The sequence below is a fragment of the Mchenga conophoros genome, linkage group LG9 (genome assembly GCF_057382185.1).
Source record: "Mchenga conophoros isolate Kocher_MC1m ecotype Shallow Benthic linkage group LG9, M_conophoros_male_GT1.1, whole genome shotgun sequence".
Lineage (NCBI taxonomy): Eukaryota > Metazoa > Chordata > Actinopteri > Cichliformes > Cichlidae > Mchenga > Mchenga conophoros.
The window spans coordinates 10,580,663-10,595,968 of record NC_140534.1 but is presented as its reverse complement, the minus strand read 5'-3'; the positions used below and the strand labels follow the sequence as shown (position 1 = coordinate 10,595,968).

The following is a 15,306-nucleotide window of genomic DNA, read 5'->3' as shown; positions in this document are numbered from 1 at the left end:
AACCTCTCCTTATTAAAATATCTGTACTGTATTTAGTGATGAACAATTGTTAAACTCTGGTGTTTGCTCCCATAATTTCCCTTTTATTTTGACGCTCTCTGCTCTTTCCTCTTTCACCTGATCTCTGACTGCGATTGTTTGGAGGTGAAAACCAAACATCACCTGGGTTTCAGAAAACCAGAGTTACCCTGGTAAGCAACCATTCTCTGTATCTCACTATGGGAGATATAATCTACTTCCAGGTTGTAAGTTCTTTATCCTTAACAAGGTATGGAGCAGGGTAAGCCCACACTAAGGACTGAGTGTGCCAGTGAGGATGCAATAATATCAAAAACGCATAACCTAACAAATGTAATAGATGGTCCTCTGGTGAACTGTGAAGGTCACACTCTCAGTAGCCTTCAACAGCCACACAGACAGATACACTCAACAAAACAGGAACACACAGATGCTTCAATCTATGCAAAGGAGTGCAAGACACAGAAAAGCGCTATATATGGCTACATTTTCAGCAATTTACCGTTTAAAAGTGGGCCCTGCATAAACAGGATGTGGACCAATTGGTGCATTCCCAAAGTAAATGTGATACGAAAGAGTAGCTAAATGCAGTTTAATAAATGGAAAATAATCCTCTCTTATTTAGCTAATCCTGAAGGAAACATAACACATGTGGAACAGAGTTAGGAATGGGTACCGGCAATGTTCCCTCGAAGCTGTGTGTGTGCACAATTGCGCACTGCTGGCACGGTCTCTGCGCACAGAAAATCTGCGTTGCGCACAAAAAAAAAAATCTAACCTGAATTGAAATTAAAATCAATACTTTAACAAGTCTGTTTTGCAGTGTTAGTCAGTGACTGGCTGCTCCCGTATGGGATCCAGCCAGTAATGCGATTCACATTCGTATATACGCAGCTAATCAATGTCGTTGACAGGCTCTGACAGCGTCCTTATGTGCCGACACCGGTGTTTTAGCGAGCAAAGCGGCGTGGCGACGTTTAGTGTGTGTCAGAACAATGAGGCGACTGCTGAGTGTTACAGGTGTTACAGCAGTGACACATCTGCTGCTGTCAGGCCTGCAGGTATCAGGCTGTTGTTCTCCTTCATCTCATAGTTGACAGAAATTATTTTTGGAGTGGCACAAATAATTTGTGTGGCATCAGATTTGATGCAATTTGATGATTGTTCTCTAAATAATTTAAAATGTTTATTTAAAAAAACGCCTTGGCTGCATTTTTAGGTAAACAGCTGCAAAAAACTTTGTTGTTTGCATAACTCAGTTACTTTTTTGAAGAAGTAACTATATAATTAATTACCCAACATTGGTCATTATTTACTGTATTTTGCAGACAGAGTTACAGACTCTCTCCCAGACCACAGACTCATAATACAAGTCAGAGCTTTATGAAAAAAAAACAAAAGAAACTTGTGTTTTCAAAATTGGAGTTCAAGTTATTTTTACTTCCAATAGTGTTAACATGCTACACAGGTCATGAACAAGATTTTTTTGTTTTGTTTTTTTAAATTTTCATTGTAAGTGGGCTAAAATAGTTAATTAAAAGTAGTCTAACATAAATGTAAATGCTGTAATTTTATTATTTTAATAAACCATGTAACTTGCATGGATTCAATGCTGGCGTCACCACAGTGCACACGTCTGCTGTTGCTCACAGTGGTCCAAGGGATCGCTCAGGGAGTTTCTGTGTTCGCTCAGACACATGAAAAATTAGAGGGAACATTGGGTGCGGGTATACCGGATACGGGTGGCTTTTTTTTTTCTTGAGATGTCATACACTTTGGATTCTAGCCAATCATTTTACGTTTCCGAGGATAGTAGGCGGGTCCAGGTACGTATGTTCTTTGAGAGCAGAGCTACAGATTAAATGTCCAAGGCAAAGCGGTCAAAAGTCTGGCTGTACTTCACAGCAAAATATGCAAACTCAGCAGCAACAAGTGCTTTAAGGTGATACTGTGATACTGTGCAAAGGAAGTAACACCTCGAATCCAATGAAAGACCTGGCAACGCAATAGCGTTTTTTTAAAAGCAGAGAAATGCATCGTATTTGATAGCTTGCTGCGAGACTTCACACCGAGCACATCTGCTGCGGGTGGGTTGCCTGTTATTGGACCTGGAGTTAGCAACATCCCCCAAAAACCCGAAGAGGAGAGTCCTGGCCCCTAGCCCTGCCAGTGTAGCAGACGGATGATGATGCAGCAGCAACCGTTCTTCTCTGCGTGAGGAGCTTAATGTTGTTCGTGTGTAATTTACGTTGAGTAGGCTAACCACGTTATTACATTAATGCATGTAAGGTGAACTAGCAAACACCGTCGTAGTTACATGCGACTGTCTTCTTGTTTGATAGAGTGATACCATACATGCCCTGTAGCTGCAGAAAAAGCTAACACCGTTATCTTTTTACAAAAAAAACAAACAGCTAAACATGTTTTCCATTATTCACCGGTTCCAAACAAAGTAGGTATGTTGTATCAAAAGAAAAGGCTAACTTGGTTATCATTTTGCAGAAAAAAGAGACTGCTAAAAATAAAAACATAAGAGGTTTTTGGACAAAGTTTGTGTTCTCCATTCTTTAAGCAATTCAATTCAATTCAATTTTATTTATATAGCACCAAATCACAACAAAAGTCGCCTCAAGGCGCTTCATAGATACAGAGAAAAACCCAACAATCATATGACCCCCTATGAGCAGCACTTTGGCAACAGTGGGAAGGAAAAACTCCTGTTTAACAGGAAGAAACCTCCAGCAGAACCAGGCTCAGGGAGGGGCGGGGCCATCTGCTGCGACCGGTTGGGGTGAGAGAAGGAAGCAACGGTTAGAGCACCATTTAAGCACCCGCACAGTTTCAAAAGTACCGGTATCGGATAAAACCTAAACGATACCCATCCCTAAACAGAGTATAGATAAGGAATCTCTCAAATACTTCATAAAATGAGCATGTAGAAAGTGATCTAGCATTCTGAATGTTCACAATGACTCTCAGAGAGAGACCTGCTTCATTTTAAATCAGCCACTCGTGTGCCACGCCCAGAGTGCTGACCATTTGGGATGTGGAAGAAAAAAATCACGCCAAGTCAATGTTCAAAGGCAATGGTCATGGCCAGTAGTGGAACAGAAAAGCTAGTTCTGCCATCAATGGCCTGATGGGCCAGTATGGGATCTATAAAAATGAGAGACAGCTACTCCTCCCTCACCCCACTCAGTATCACTGGTATGAGGTTGAGAAGGGGAAAATGCATACAGGTCAATGCTGAACACATGAGAAGCTACTTTAAGGCATATCACCCAATTTGTAATATTGCTAAACATTTCTTAAGGCAGACGAGTCATGCTGGCTGGGTCAGTGTCATTTTTGTTGTAATTGATGTCTGGTTTGTTCTGTTCCCTAGTGATGGGTAGGGATGGGTACCAGTATCCGGTGTTCTGACATAATCCTTGAAATAGTAATAACACAGTATCCTCAGCAAAGATGAATTAAACAAGTTTTATTTTAATGGAAGTTTACTTCAAGTCTTCAGATTTTTACTGTCTTTTATTTGATTACTTTAAAGTATATGATTACATTAGAGTAATTAAATAAAGACAGTTTTGATGGAGCTCCTGAGCCAGCCCAAGCTCTCTATGAAGACGAGGAAAAACTCCCCTGGGGGGGCCAGACTGACGGGAAGAAACCTCGGGAAAGCCCATTCAAAGAGAGATCCCCTTTCCTGGGATGGCTGGGGGGGGGTTACAGGAATTCCAAAACACTGAAATTTAAAGTGGGCCAATTAAAAAAAATTATTTCCTGAAAAAAAGAAAGGTAATTCATACATCACACATAAATGATAACGTCTGAATTGTGTGTGTTTGTGTGTGTGTGTGATAGGCTTATCTCAGCCAAGTGTGATGCTGTAGCTCCTCCAGCGTCGGCCGCGTCTCCGGGACTTTGGTTAAACACGCGTCCAAGAAATCCCGGCAGTCTGGAAAGAAAGGAAAGAGAAAAAACATGAAGATGATAGTTCCAGTGGTCCAAGCCATCAGTCAGTCTTGAAGTGTGACGTTTTCTTACTTTTGGACAGATGTCTTTTGAATTTCAGGCGCTCCACAGGACGCCTGTCTTTTTCAGGCTCTTCTCCACAGGACGCCTGTCTTTTTCAGGCTCTTCTCCACAGGACGCCTGTCTTTTTCAGGGACAATCTTCACCCACAAATTCATAAAGTCCTTGTGAAGGGTCAGTTTCTCAATGATTGTTCGCCCATGGTACCTGTGGAAGATTACAGTTGTCATTAATTTTCATTAATTGTGTAAACTCACAGAAAATAAAACATTGATGCACTTCAAACCCATTTAAAAGTACCCACCTGGCTTCAGGTGCAGCATCCCCTGCCATTCTAGAGGCAGCAATTAGAAATCTTTCAGTGAAAGTTCCTGTTTTCAGGGTGACGGCTGCTCCAAGTTTGTCAGCCAGCTGGTGCAGGTGTTGAGCCGTGCTATTCCTCACTGCAACACAGCGATGGCTGAGCAAGGACAATATTAGACACACAACTCAGTGAACATGATCTCTCTTTCATGTCTTCTAATAAAATCACTACAGCTTCTTCTCTCCTCTTACGTCAGTCCTGTGTTAAACAGAGCGCTCAGAATCCGTCCATGGCTGCAATTTTCCACCATGGCATCAAGCGCCAGATTGACCTCCTGATGTAGAAAGTTGTTGTTGGTCATTGCAAGCTTCAGCAATAGAGCTCGGCCTGTTGTTTCAACTTCTGGGTCCATTGTTCTCTGGAGCTGAATGTAGAGCTCATTGATGGCATGTATGGCCTCAAAGGCTATTGCTGAGCGTTGGTTTTTCACCTAAAATGTGAGTGAAAATCATCAGTTGAGGCTGTAGTATGCACTTGAAGGGAAACTAGCTGCATGAAACGCATATAAGAAACATAAAGTGTGCAATACCTCCTCAATGAGGACCAGACACACTTCATGTAGTTTAGTCTTCAGGATGTCCGAGTGGTGCTTTGCCAGAGACTGAATAGTTTGCAAGCCCTGTCTTTTCTTAATCCTGTATTTACACAACACAACATTGAACACGACTTCAGGAACACCACAAATAACACAGCCACATTATGCAGCACTGTTTCTGTGCAGTATTTAATGTCTCCTTACTACGTTTCTTACCAGTCGTCTGAAGACAGCAGACTAAAGCTGTGGGACAGGCTCTCTACAGGTGTAGCTACAGGCGGGAGTTTGACCCTGCTCTCTCTTGGATTATTCTGACTGCACTGACTGTCTGCTTTCTTGTCTGATAATCAACGAGGTTAGTAAAAAGAAACTGTCATTTCTTCTAATTCGAAGCATGATGCAGTGATTAATCGTTCATTAAAATCTTTTTAAAAAATCTCTGATTATTCAGCATCTTCTACAGTTACTGAGGAAAACCACTTACCGTCTATAGGGACGACTTTTGCACGGCGCAGCAGCGTCCCAGGCCGAGGTCCTCGTTTTTGCGGTATGGGAACTGTTGGAGGTTTTGGAGTCAAAGGCTTTACTGCAGTAAATGTTTTGGTTGGTACTGTGTGTCCAGGTGAGGTTACAATCCCATCCTGGAAATGCTGCAATTTTTCCAAAATAGGCCCAAATTTGTCTTTTGCTGTCAAGACTCTTATTCCACGAATGACCTTCGTGTCTGTTTAGACAAAAAAATAACTAAATAACTACAAATTGACATCTTACAAAAACAACAATAAACATTTTTCTTCCTGATTTTTTTTTTCTTCAAAAAAGCATATAAAATGAATGGACAGCAAGAATGTGTAATTTAGCATTAAAATAGATAATCTACAGTGTCAAATTTTAAAATCTAAACTAACTGATTAACAGCAGGTGTAACCACTAAAGAAAAGCATCACCTTTGAACCGACCTGCTCCTGAATGTTTAGCAGAGAAAACAGGCAATTGCGATGGACAAGCTGCTCGAGGAGGTGGAGGAACTGGAGTGAGCGGTGTCATCTCAACAGGACTAACAATGAAAGGAATGGCCCTCAGATCACTTGGTGTGTGTGTGTCTGCAGAGCTGAGGCTACTCAGACTTCTTTCAGGGTCCTCCTGATTCCAAAAGGGGTCATCCAAACAGTTCCAGCTTCCCTGGACTCTCTGTGGAGAGCCTGCGCATTGCTCAGGTAAAGGTGGGAGATGCACAGCATAATCTCTGGGTCTCTGTGCGATATGCAATGTGTCTGCCTGTTGAAAGAACACATTTGTCTTACTGCTCTGAGCTTTGTGAAAGTCCAGGATCCTGGACTCTGTGGTGAAGCGCTGACAGTTGCTCTGTCTACAGTGACTTACACAAAAATTACACTGTGCAAAGCAGCAAAATATAACACATCTCTCAGAAACATTTACATTTGATCAGCAGAGAAGTCAAGAATGAGTATGTTTAGTTACTTACATCTCCACCTGTGCGCTTTCTCTGAATCAAATCTTTAAAGCGATGGAAAAAGTTATTTGATGTCTTTTCAGACATGCCTGAGATAAAAAGTGAACAAATTGTTTAGAAATAGAAAGTTAGTGAGTGCTGCTCAGTGTGTGAGTGGCAAGTTCTAACTGAGCTGCTCAGTAAATAACTGTTATGATGTGGAACTCACAGAGCATTTTTTGAAAATATTCATATATATACACTATTTTGTGTTTACATGGCAACGGGAGGAAACAACCCGGCAAAATAACACATGACAGCGAGATAAATTTATATTGGCATGTGTATTCAGAGTGTTACCACTATTCTAGGATTTCTATTGTCAGAATAATATTTGTGACTTTAGACCTTTATTTAAACTGTAGACTTGCTTGAACTTAAGAAAGTAGAAGGTTGGTTTGTTATGCTTCAAGGTTGGATTTTATTAATGAAAACATTAAAGGGAAAAATGTTAACAAGCAAACAAACCTTACTAAAAATGTTCATGTTATTCATTGCATTATACAACATAGTGAAGAAAGCTGCAAGCTTGACTAAAATTCAAGTATTAGAGAGCTCCATTAGCATCTAGTCTGGCTTCACTCTACAAGCCAGGACAGGTTTGCGTGACTGGAGGCTCAGACTGTGTATGCAACCCATAAAACTGGATGGAGCATTGTTTGACATATAATATTAATTCAGCAGTGGAGTTCTCTGCCAGGGCATGACTGACATTTATGAACATCGCTGTGAGGCATTTTATCACTCTTGGAGCCATATAGAAAATATTGCAGCTCCTCTCCCTGTCAGATAATGGCACTAATTTCACCAGCATGGTTTAAACCTCTGTGACTGCTGAAGGGCAAGAATTACTGGTTCTTTGTGCGTCTTAATCCTTACCAAATAATGAGAAAAAGTCTGTCATTTTTCACGGCTTATAATTCAAAAGGTGGGCTTTTTCAAACCCCACATTAAAACAAATGTTTCTTTTTTTGGCATGTATTCATTTATTTATTTATTTTTGATGCATCATTCCAAAGTAGTTATGCAATATAGAAAAACATCTGCAATGAGGTAACCAAGAAGGTCACCAAGGGACAGTCGCCATGGCATTTTGTCCTGATTGTGTCAAGAGCGTGGCTGTAAGCATAAAGGAAGAAAAATTCCATCCATCCATTCGCTTCCGCTTATCCTTTTCAGGGTCGCGGGGGTCACTGGAGCCTATCCCAGCTGTCATAGGGCAAGAGGCAGGGTACACCCTGGACAGGTCGCCAGTCTATCGCAGGGCTAACACATAGGGACAGACAACCATTCGCACTCACATTCATTTGCACATTCACACCTAGTGACAATTTGGATTATCCAATTAGAGGCTTGTTGCTACCTAGTTAGCGATGCTACACACCTGTTACTGTGTATTTTTCAATGATTCAGCACTCCTTGGATTTTTAGACAGTAATGAGATCATGTGCACACTCCACAGAGGTCCAGAGTCCAAATGTGACCTCTAGCACCAAACGCTTGCTGCAGCTGTTGGTGTCAGAGGTGACACACAAGGTATCAGGTTTTCTGTGTGATTACTTTTTCATATAGGACCAAGTATGTTTGGATAGCGTTTTGCCCTTGAAAACTGCCGTTGAATATTAGACATTGTTGTCTAATGTTATAAATGTATTGATGTGAAAGGTGTAAGTGTGACAAATATGGAATAAGATAGGAAATGAGAAAGGAGGCAAATACTTGTTCACAGGGCTATAGTCTGTAAATGGTCTTCTTTTGGCTATAGTAGATCTTTTACTTGTTCCTTTTTTAATTGTTTGTTAAAATAGTTTTTTCGATCATATTGAGTATAGAGGAATGCAACTGTGAGCTTTAGCAATTATCCCGCTTCAACAGGACCGTGATCCCGATGTGTGAGACAGCAGGGTGCTGCCACTGGTGTTGTAATGTGTGATTTAGTTCCTCCTAACATTTCAGTTTTCTTCCAGTATCTATCCTCTGTGATTACTGGCTCTTTAGACAGATTTAATAGAAGTGTGTGAGCTATTGGCTCAGTATAAAGGGTCAGTAGTGTTTTCATGTCACCTATCCATCCTCCATTTAGTCACCCAAAGCATGTAGTAAATACTGCTCACTTTTATTCACCTTCTCTTAAATCCAGAAAAATTCCCACTTGTTAACGTTGAGTGTGTGTGTGCGTGCGTGTGTGCGTGCGTGTGTGTGTGTGCGTGTGTGTGTGTGCGTGTGTGTGTGTGCGTGTGTGTGTGTGTGTGCCAGTTGCAGCCTCCAAGTTGAACACCATCACCAAATCCAACCTGGGTCAGTGTGTCAGCAAGTACGACCTGCTGGTCTGGTTTGAGATCAGCGAGCTGGAGCCCACTGGAGAGTGAGTATCCATCTGGAGTGTTATATTCACGCACAAGCTTTAAAGGAACCATAAAAATGATCTCCAGGAAGAATATTATAAGTTGGGATGTTGTGTCACCTCCTCCCTCCATGCACAGGTACATCCCAGCCATCGTGGATCACAGTGGAGGCCTGCCCTGTCATGGTACCTACCTGCTGCACCAGGTACAGGATTGGTGCACATGTTGTTTCCTTATTACTCACACAGTGGTAACTGCTTCCTTTGTACACAGTTGAATATCTTCTTTTAAAGCGTAATGTTGCTCTAGCTGTGCTCACTGTGATCCTGAGCTCCTGTTATGTTTGCTGCAGGGGATCCAGCGGAGGATCACAGTGACCCTCATCCACGAGAAAGGCAGCGAGCTCCATTGGAAAGATGTTCGTGAGCTGGTTGTAGGTGAGCAGCCTGCCTTTAGGGTCTAGTCGTGCTATACCTCTGTGTAGAAAACAAAACCCCAAAGCACCGAAACAATGTTTTATAGTGTTTGTGTGCTTTTGATAGAGGAAGACAGGACAGAACATCATTAAAGGGATTTGACTTTGTGAGATCACCCTGAAAACGCACCACTCTGTTCACTCTGAGATATTTTCAGTCTGGAAAGATGAATCTGTCGGGCTTCAGGCTGCTTCTCACTTTAAGCAGTTCATGCTGTAGCTGATGGACCAAAAATGACATTTGATATTTTAGACATTCAGCTGCTGACTCTGAAGCCAACAGGCTCTTGAGTGTGGATGATTGTGTTGGTACTGGATGCTGTGATCAAACAGCTGTTCTGATCTGTCTTCATTCATGCCTGTTGTTATTAAGCCTCCTAAGCTCCAAACCAGTAAAAGCAATCTTTGGAGGCAACACCCTTTTTAGTACTTTGCTGTATTTGTTTGTGATTGTGTGACACTGAACCACAGTGCTATGTATATCCTCTGTAACACTCAGACGTTTCCAGATCAGTGTTTCCCCCTCAGCTGTTTCTCACTATAGAGTCTTTCCTCTGTAACAATGAGGCACCAGCAGAGCATATCTGGCTCCCAGTCTGTGGCTGATAGTGCCCCCTGCTGTTAATAACAGGAACAGTGTAACCTTGTATGGAGCTCATAGTGATGGTCTGAAGATTGCTGCTGCAAGGCAGTAATTTGTATCCATGTGTGCTGTCTATTCTGAGCATATGCAGTTATGTGAGCTCTCAGGTTTTATGTATCAGGACATAATTAAAAACAATCAGGTCCTTAGTAGGTCTTAATATGAGGTAAATATAAAACATGAAGTGTTTGTGAGGTTCATCTGCAGCACCTTTGTCTCTGTGAAATGTTTGCTAATTTAACATTTTCCCTCCTAAACAGGAAGGAGTTTGTGGAGGCCTATGTGAATCATGCCTTCAACACATCAGTGGAGAATCTGTTCCAGGAGTTCAAGCGAGGCTTCTTCCTGGTGTGTGAGCAGGATTTGGTGAGGCTGTTTCGACCAGAGGAGCTGCAGGGAGTGCTGGTCGGCCAGGACGTGCATGACTGGGAAAAGTTCAAACAGGTACAGTCAGCCAAACAGACACAGACTGTAGTTTCACAGCTGTCCTGTAGCACAATAACTGTGTACTGCATACTGTCAAAAGCATTCAGTCGGCTGCTTTAACACAAATATGAACTTGTGTCACATCTCAGTCTTAATCCAGACTTTTGTATGATAGTATAATATAATAGTCAGCCCACCCTTCGCAGCTATAACTGCTTCCACTCTTCTGGAAAAGCTTTCCACAAGGTTTAGGTGTGTTTATGGGAATTTTTTGACTATTCTTCCAGAGGTGCATTTGTGGTGTCAGACACTGACGTTGGAGGAGAAGGCCTGGCTCACAGTTGCTGCTCTAATTCATCCCAAAGATGTTCTATCAGGTTGAGGTCAGGACTCTGTGCAGGCTAGTCCAGTTCTTCTACACCAAACTCACTCATCCATGTCTTTATGGACCTTGTATTGTGCACTGGTGCCCAGCCATGTGCACACATGCCCACACTTTACACTTGGCACAGTGCAGTCAGACAAGTACTTCTGGCAACCACCAAACCCTGACACATCCATCGGATTGCCAGTCAGAGAAGTGTGATTCGTCACTCCAGTAAACACATCTCCACTGCTTTAGAGTCCAGTGTTGAGATGCTTAAATCACTCCATCTGACGCTTTGCATTGTGTTTGTCAGTGTAAGGCTGGGATGCAGCTGCTCAGCCATGGAAACCAATGAAGTTTGGACATCTGTAACAACAGCAGACTGCAGATATTGGTGACTTAAGTGCACTATGAGCCTTAGCATCAGCTGACTCGCTGTCATTTCCAATTACTTCCACTTTGTTATAATATCACTAACAGCTGACTATGGAATATTTAATAGCGAGGAAATTTCATGACTGGACTTGTTGCACTGGTGCATCCTATCACATTACCATGCTGGAATTCATTCAGTTCCTGAGAGCGACTCGTCCTTTCACACATGTTTGTAGAAGTAGTCTGCATGCCTAGGTGCTTGATTTAATACACCTGTGTCCATGGAAGTGATTGGAACACATTAATTGAATGATTTGGATGTGTTAGGGAATACTTTTGGCAACATAGTGTATGCCTGACCTTACAAACTCTATGATTATAACAGTCATTTTCACTGTTTTCAGAACACAAGTTATGGTTGGAGATATCATGACCGCCACCCCACCATACAGATGTTTTGGGAGGTATTTGATGAACTAACTGAAGAGCAGAGGAAAGATTTCCTTCGTAAGTACTTGCTGAAGCCTCCATTATGATATGTTACTGAAATCACACTGTATCATATAAAACATTAGATTTTTCTGCACTTTACCAAGATACATTAGAGAGCAGCATTGTTCTAATTAATATACTGTAAAGCTGCTTCTAGCTGGTGGACTGAGCCGCCTCACCTTTCACCTGGCTCACGTCACACACCTGGAGAGACTCGACCTCCACCTGTGTTGCCTCACGCGAGATGATCTAGAGGCTCTGAGTCAGTTGCTACCAATCTCACACGCCGGACACTAATCGCATGCTCGCTGCAGCAGTCATGTGACTCGTTGTTTTTCAGTCCAGGTGCTGCCCTCTCTCACTGCACTGACCGAGCTTGATGTGTCATCCAATAAGGAAGTGGGAGGTGTGGTCCACCTGCTGGTCTCCGCCCTCCCTGCGACACAAATGAGGAGGCTGCCATTCAACAGCTGCTACATGAGCAACGAGTCCTTCACTGCTCTGGGTAACACACACACACACACACACACACACACACACACTTGTTTATTTATAGAAGTTTTCCTTCAAGTCATTCTCCCTGAATACCTCTTCCACCCTCTAGCCTGAAATGGTGAAAACTTTGTGTTTATGCATCAGCCCTGGCGGTGTCCTATCTGCGCACGGTGGATATTTCCTGGTGTAAAGTGGTTGGCGGTCACTTGGCGCTCCTGCTGGATGCTCTGCAGCCATCAGTCGTCAGCGAGCTCCGTCTTTGCAGCTGCGAGCTCACCACTGATGACATGCAACATCTGGGTAACTAACACACAATGACATTATACTTTTTCTTTTTTGGTCTGTAGTGGATCATTAGGCTGCATAAATGTATATTAAGACAAGTAAAGCCTGAAGGAAATTGATATTTCTTTCATTTATTTCATGCTGCCAGCATCTGTAGCTGTCGTATAAAACAAAACAATGAAACTATTCGGTGTTATTTTTGTCTCCATCAGAAACATTGTGAACAAAACAGTAAAGTGAACAGGCATAAAGTGATCAGTTATCAATGGGTCCTCTTCCTCTGTGCAGCTGCCGTGTGCAGACGGGGCTGTCTCTCCTCACTCCGTGCACTGGATCTGTCCTACAACAGCTTGGTGGGAGACAACGGTTGGTGCAGTCTGTTTGCAGCAGGAGGTCTGGGCTCTCTGGAAGACGTGGATGTCAGTTTGCGACCTTCAACCTCTGCTCCGTGCTCAGCCTGGCTGCCCGCTCTGCTCCGAGCTCTGCCTCAAATTTCGGCGCTGGCTCGACTGGCCATGCAGAGGTGGACAGCTGACTGTCAGGAGAGAGAGCAGCTGAGGTACTGTCTGAAAAAGAGGAGCGTCCTGCTGGAAAGGGATCCAGATTTACAAGACACATCATCAACATGTAAAGGGAACAGTCAGGAGAGCCTAGAAGAGAGTCAGCCTGAGGAGATTGGAGCGGACCGCACTGGAATTTACTGTCAAAGAGCGACCCACTTTGTTGCTTTATTATTATTTTTTTAAGTCTCTGTTACCACAAGAAGGTCAGTGTTGAGGTCAGCTGCATCACGTCTGATGTAAACTGTGTCACACGTGATGGTTTCAGGGAATACTGGGAACTTACAGAGTTAAGCACAGCTGGTGTGGGTTATCATATTTGTCGTCTCTCACCTTGGCTGCAGGGTCTGGGTCTTTCCAATGCAGCAGTCCTAACACTTGAGACACACATGCCGAGAAGTGGGGATACCTGGAAATGGACAAAGGCTTTCAGCAGAGTTTTAAAGCAGCTATTCAGGAAAAGAGCTGTGAATTATCTGCATACCTTGTTAGGTAATCAGCTATTTTGGGGTTCTTTAACAAATCAACCAAAAGGTCGACTGAGTATTTTCTCGTCAGAGTACCTTCACCGTTCACGATGATGTTGAGCACAAGCTGGAGCGTTTGATGGATGTTCTTTGCATCAAAGAGCTACGAGGAAATCCCAGAGATTAGAGACAGGATATTATGTGAATCAGCATGAATGTTGTTTGTTGTTCAACAGATAAAAACAAGAAGAGAAAATAGAAACAAAGTAAAAAAGGAACAATTGTTTCTGCCGTTAAGAAAAAAAAATTGAGTCATGGCAGAGACCTGCAGAAGTCTTGAGTCTCATTTGATGACATTTTGTCAGATTGCCTTGTAATTTAAAAAAAACAAAACTGTTTTTTGAGCAAAAGTTCTCCAGGTTTTTTTGGAGTTCTTTCAAAGTTTTCTTATTTTTGGACGTTAGCTGCTTTTTCACTCTTTTTCAGTCCAGTCTGTGCATCTGAACATTTACAGAAAGATTTCTTTGTTTCGTCTTTAGACACTTTGTTAAACGCAGATCCCAGCAGAGTTCGCCTACCTTCTCTCCAACCTTCTCAGGTTTTGTGGATATTATACATGGTTATGCTGAGGATATGTCGGCTACTTTCCACTGGAAATGCCTTTTGGTTAAACTGTCAGCGAGGAATTTGCACTGTTACATTTTTATATAACTTTAATGCAAAAAAAACAGCTGCTTGTTTAAGTGAAAATACACTGATGGGGTTTTTTTCTATTCATGAACAGGAGTGTGATCAGTTTAATAAAAGAAAAAATAACCATAACCAAGATATGAGGGGAAATCTTGGACAAATACAAGCAGACTGGAGCAGCCAGCGTTCAAAACACCGACGTTCAAGGTAACAGAAGGTTCCCGAGCCACATCCACCCAGCTGGTTTCTGTGTTTCTTGTGTATTTGTGTACACTGTGACTTCATGGCTGTCTTGGGCTCCAGCTCTTGTTTTGGTGTCTCATTAATTTGATTTAATGTCCTGCTTAGTGATAACATCACTCTTGGCCTCCCTGCACTGGCTTCCAATTGAATTTAGGATTCATTTTCAAGTTCTTTTATTGGTTTTTAAATCTTTAAATGGTCTGGCACCTGCTGAAGCCCTATGTCCCCACTCGTTCGCTCCGGTCAGCTGAGCAGCTGTTGCTCTCAGTCCCCAAATCACGGCTGAAACTGAGAGGAGACCGAGCGTTCTCTATCGTGGCTCCTAAGCTTTGGAATAATCTTCCTCTTCACATTAGGCAATCGACATCAGTGCTGGTTTTTAAATCCAGATTGAAAAAGCATTTTTATTCACTGGCTTTTGACTCAGTGGTTGACTGACTTGTATTTTATTGTTTTTCGCTATGTTTATTATTGTATCGTATTTATTATTCTTATGGTATCTATTATGTTTCTATTGTTCAGCAGTTTGGTCAGCCTTGTGTGTTTTTAAAGTGCTATATAAATAAACAATGATGATGATGATGAACATAGTAACGTGTGTTGGGTTGCTCTGTCTTCAGACTCACTGTCAGACTGATTAGACAGTGAGTCTGAAGGTGAGAGTCCTCACTGCCCACGCCTGTCTTTGGGTCTGACCAACACCGTTTCCTGTGTGTCATTCCCCCCTCGCCTTCCCCCCATCCGTCCTGTCTGCACTGACCTCTCCAATAAAGACAAAAGGCCTCATTTTCTGAAACTCTTCCTATCCCATCACCTTGCGAAGAATCACTTCACCATGTTGATTAATAAGGACGGTGGGAATGGTTTGAAGTCTCGTCACAGAAAATGTGCCAAAGGCAAAGAATCTGAGCTTGAAATAAAATGAAATGAAAGATCAGCCCCACACAGGGGTTAAATTCAGATGGAAACTCTTATCACACA

General features: G+C 42.4%; 2 protein-coding genes across 9 annotated transcripts; one reads left to right on the top strand and one right to left on the bottom strand.

The window, feature by feature from the left end:
• Nucleotides 1–3,527: 3,527 nt before the first annotated feature.
• LOC146566765 (TOG array regulator of axonemal microtubules protein 1-like) lies at nucleotides 3,528–6,612 on the bottom strand. Of its 3 annotated transcripts, none has more exons than XM_085286378.1 (9): nucleotides 6,436–6,612; nucleotides 5,897–6,227; nucleotides 5,434–5,673; nucleotides 5,166–5,289; nucleotides 4,944–5,049; nucleotides 4,606–4,844; nucleotides 4,355–4,510; nucleotides 4,063–4,257; nucleotides 3,528–3,973 (listed from the first exon to the last, which is right to left on the bottom strand). In XM_085286378.1, the coding sequence occupies exons 1-8, from the start codon at nucleotides 6,508–6,510 to the stop codon at nucleotides 4,116–4,118; spliced, it is 1,413 nt and encodes a 470-aa protein (XP_085142504.1). In that variant the 5' UTR covers nucleotides 6,511–6,612; the 3' UTR covers nucleotides 3,528–3,973; nucleotides 4,063–4,115. The 3 variants fall into 3 exon arrangements, with proteins under 3 accessions (XP_085142504.1, XP_085142505.1, XP_085142506.1); XM_085286379.1 differs by having other exon boundaries at nucleotides 5,909–6,227; nucleotides 6,436–6,611; XM_085286380.1 differs by having other exon boundaries at nucleotides 5,434–5,505; nucleotides 5,909–6,227; nucleotides 6,436–6,611.
• Nucleotides 6,613–10,219: 3,607 nt separating this feature from the next.
• On the top strand, nucleotides 10,220–14,913 carry LOC146566764 (leucine-rich repeat-containing protein 31-like). Of its 6 annotated transcripts, none has more exons than XM_085286410.1 (6): nucleotides 10,220–10,369; nucleotides 10,639–10,734; nucleotides 11,498–11,600; nucleotides 11,926–12,090; nucleotides 12,225–12,380; nucleotides 12,654–14,913. In XM_085286410.1, exons 2-6 carry the CDS (start codon nucleotides 10,717–10,719, stop codon nucleotides 13,109–13,111), a joined length of 900 nt encoding a protein of 299 aa, XP_085142536.1. In that variant the 5' UTR covers nucleotides 10,220–10,369; nucleotides 10,639–10,716; the 3' UTR covers nucleotides 13,112–14,913. The 6 variants fall into 6 exon arrangements, with proteins under 6 accessions (XP_085142536.1, XP_085142537.1, XP_085142538.1 ...); XM_085286411.1 differs by having other exon boundaries at nucleotides 10,639–10,751; XM_085286412.1 differs by lacking the exon at nucleotides 10,639–10,734.
• Nucleotides 14,914–15,306: the final 393 nt, after the last annotated feature.

What these genes read in the sequence shown, in the direction of transcription:
- LOC146566764 (XM_085286410.1), top strand. An exon ending in GCAGAGGAAAGATTTCCTTC is followed by an intron (nt 11,601 to 11,925) that starts GTAAGTACTTGC and finishes GTTGTTTTTCAG; the next exon opens with TCCAGGTGCTGCCCTCTCTC. An exon ending in CGAGTCCTTCACTGCTCTGG is followed by an intron (nt 12,091 to 12,224) that starts GTAACACACACA and finishes TTTATGCATCAG; the next exon opens with CCCTGGCGGTGTCCTATCTG.
- LOC146566765 (XM_085286378.1), bottom strand. Translation starts at nt 6,510, where the DNA reads ATGTCTGAAAAGACATCAAATAACTTTTTCCATCGCTTTAAAGATTTG. An exon ending in GAAAGCGCACAGGTGGAGAT is followed by an intron (nt 6,228 to 6,435) that starts GTAAGTAACTAA and finishes TTCTTTCAACAG; the next exon opens with GCAGACACATTGCATATCGC. An exon ending in GATGCTGCACCTGAAGCCAG is followed by an intron (nt 4,258 to 4,354) that starts GTGGGTACTTTT and finishes AATCTTCCACAG; the next exon opens with GTACCATGGGCGAACAATCA.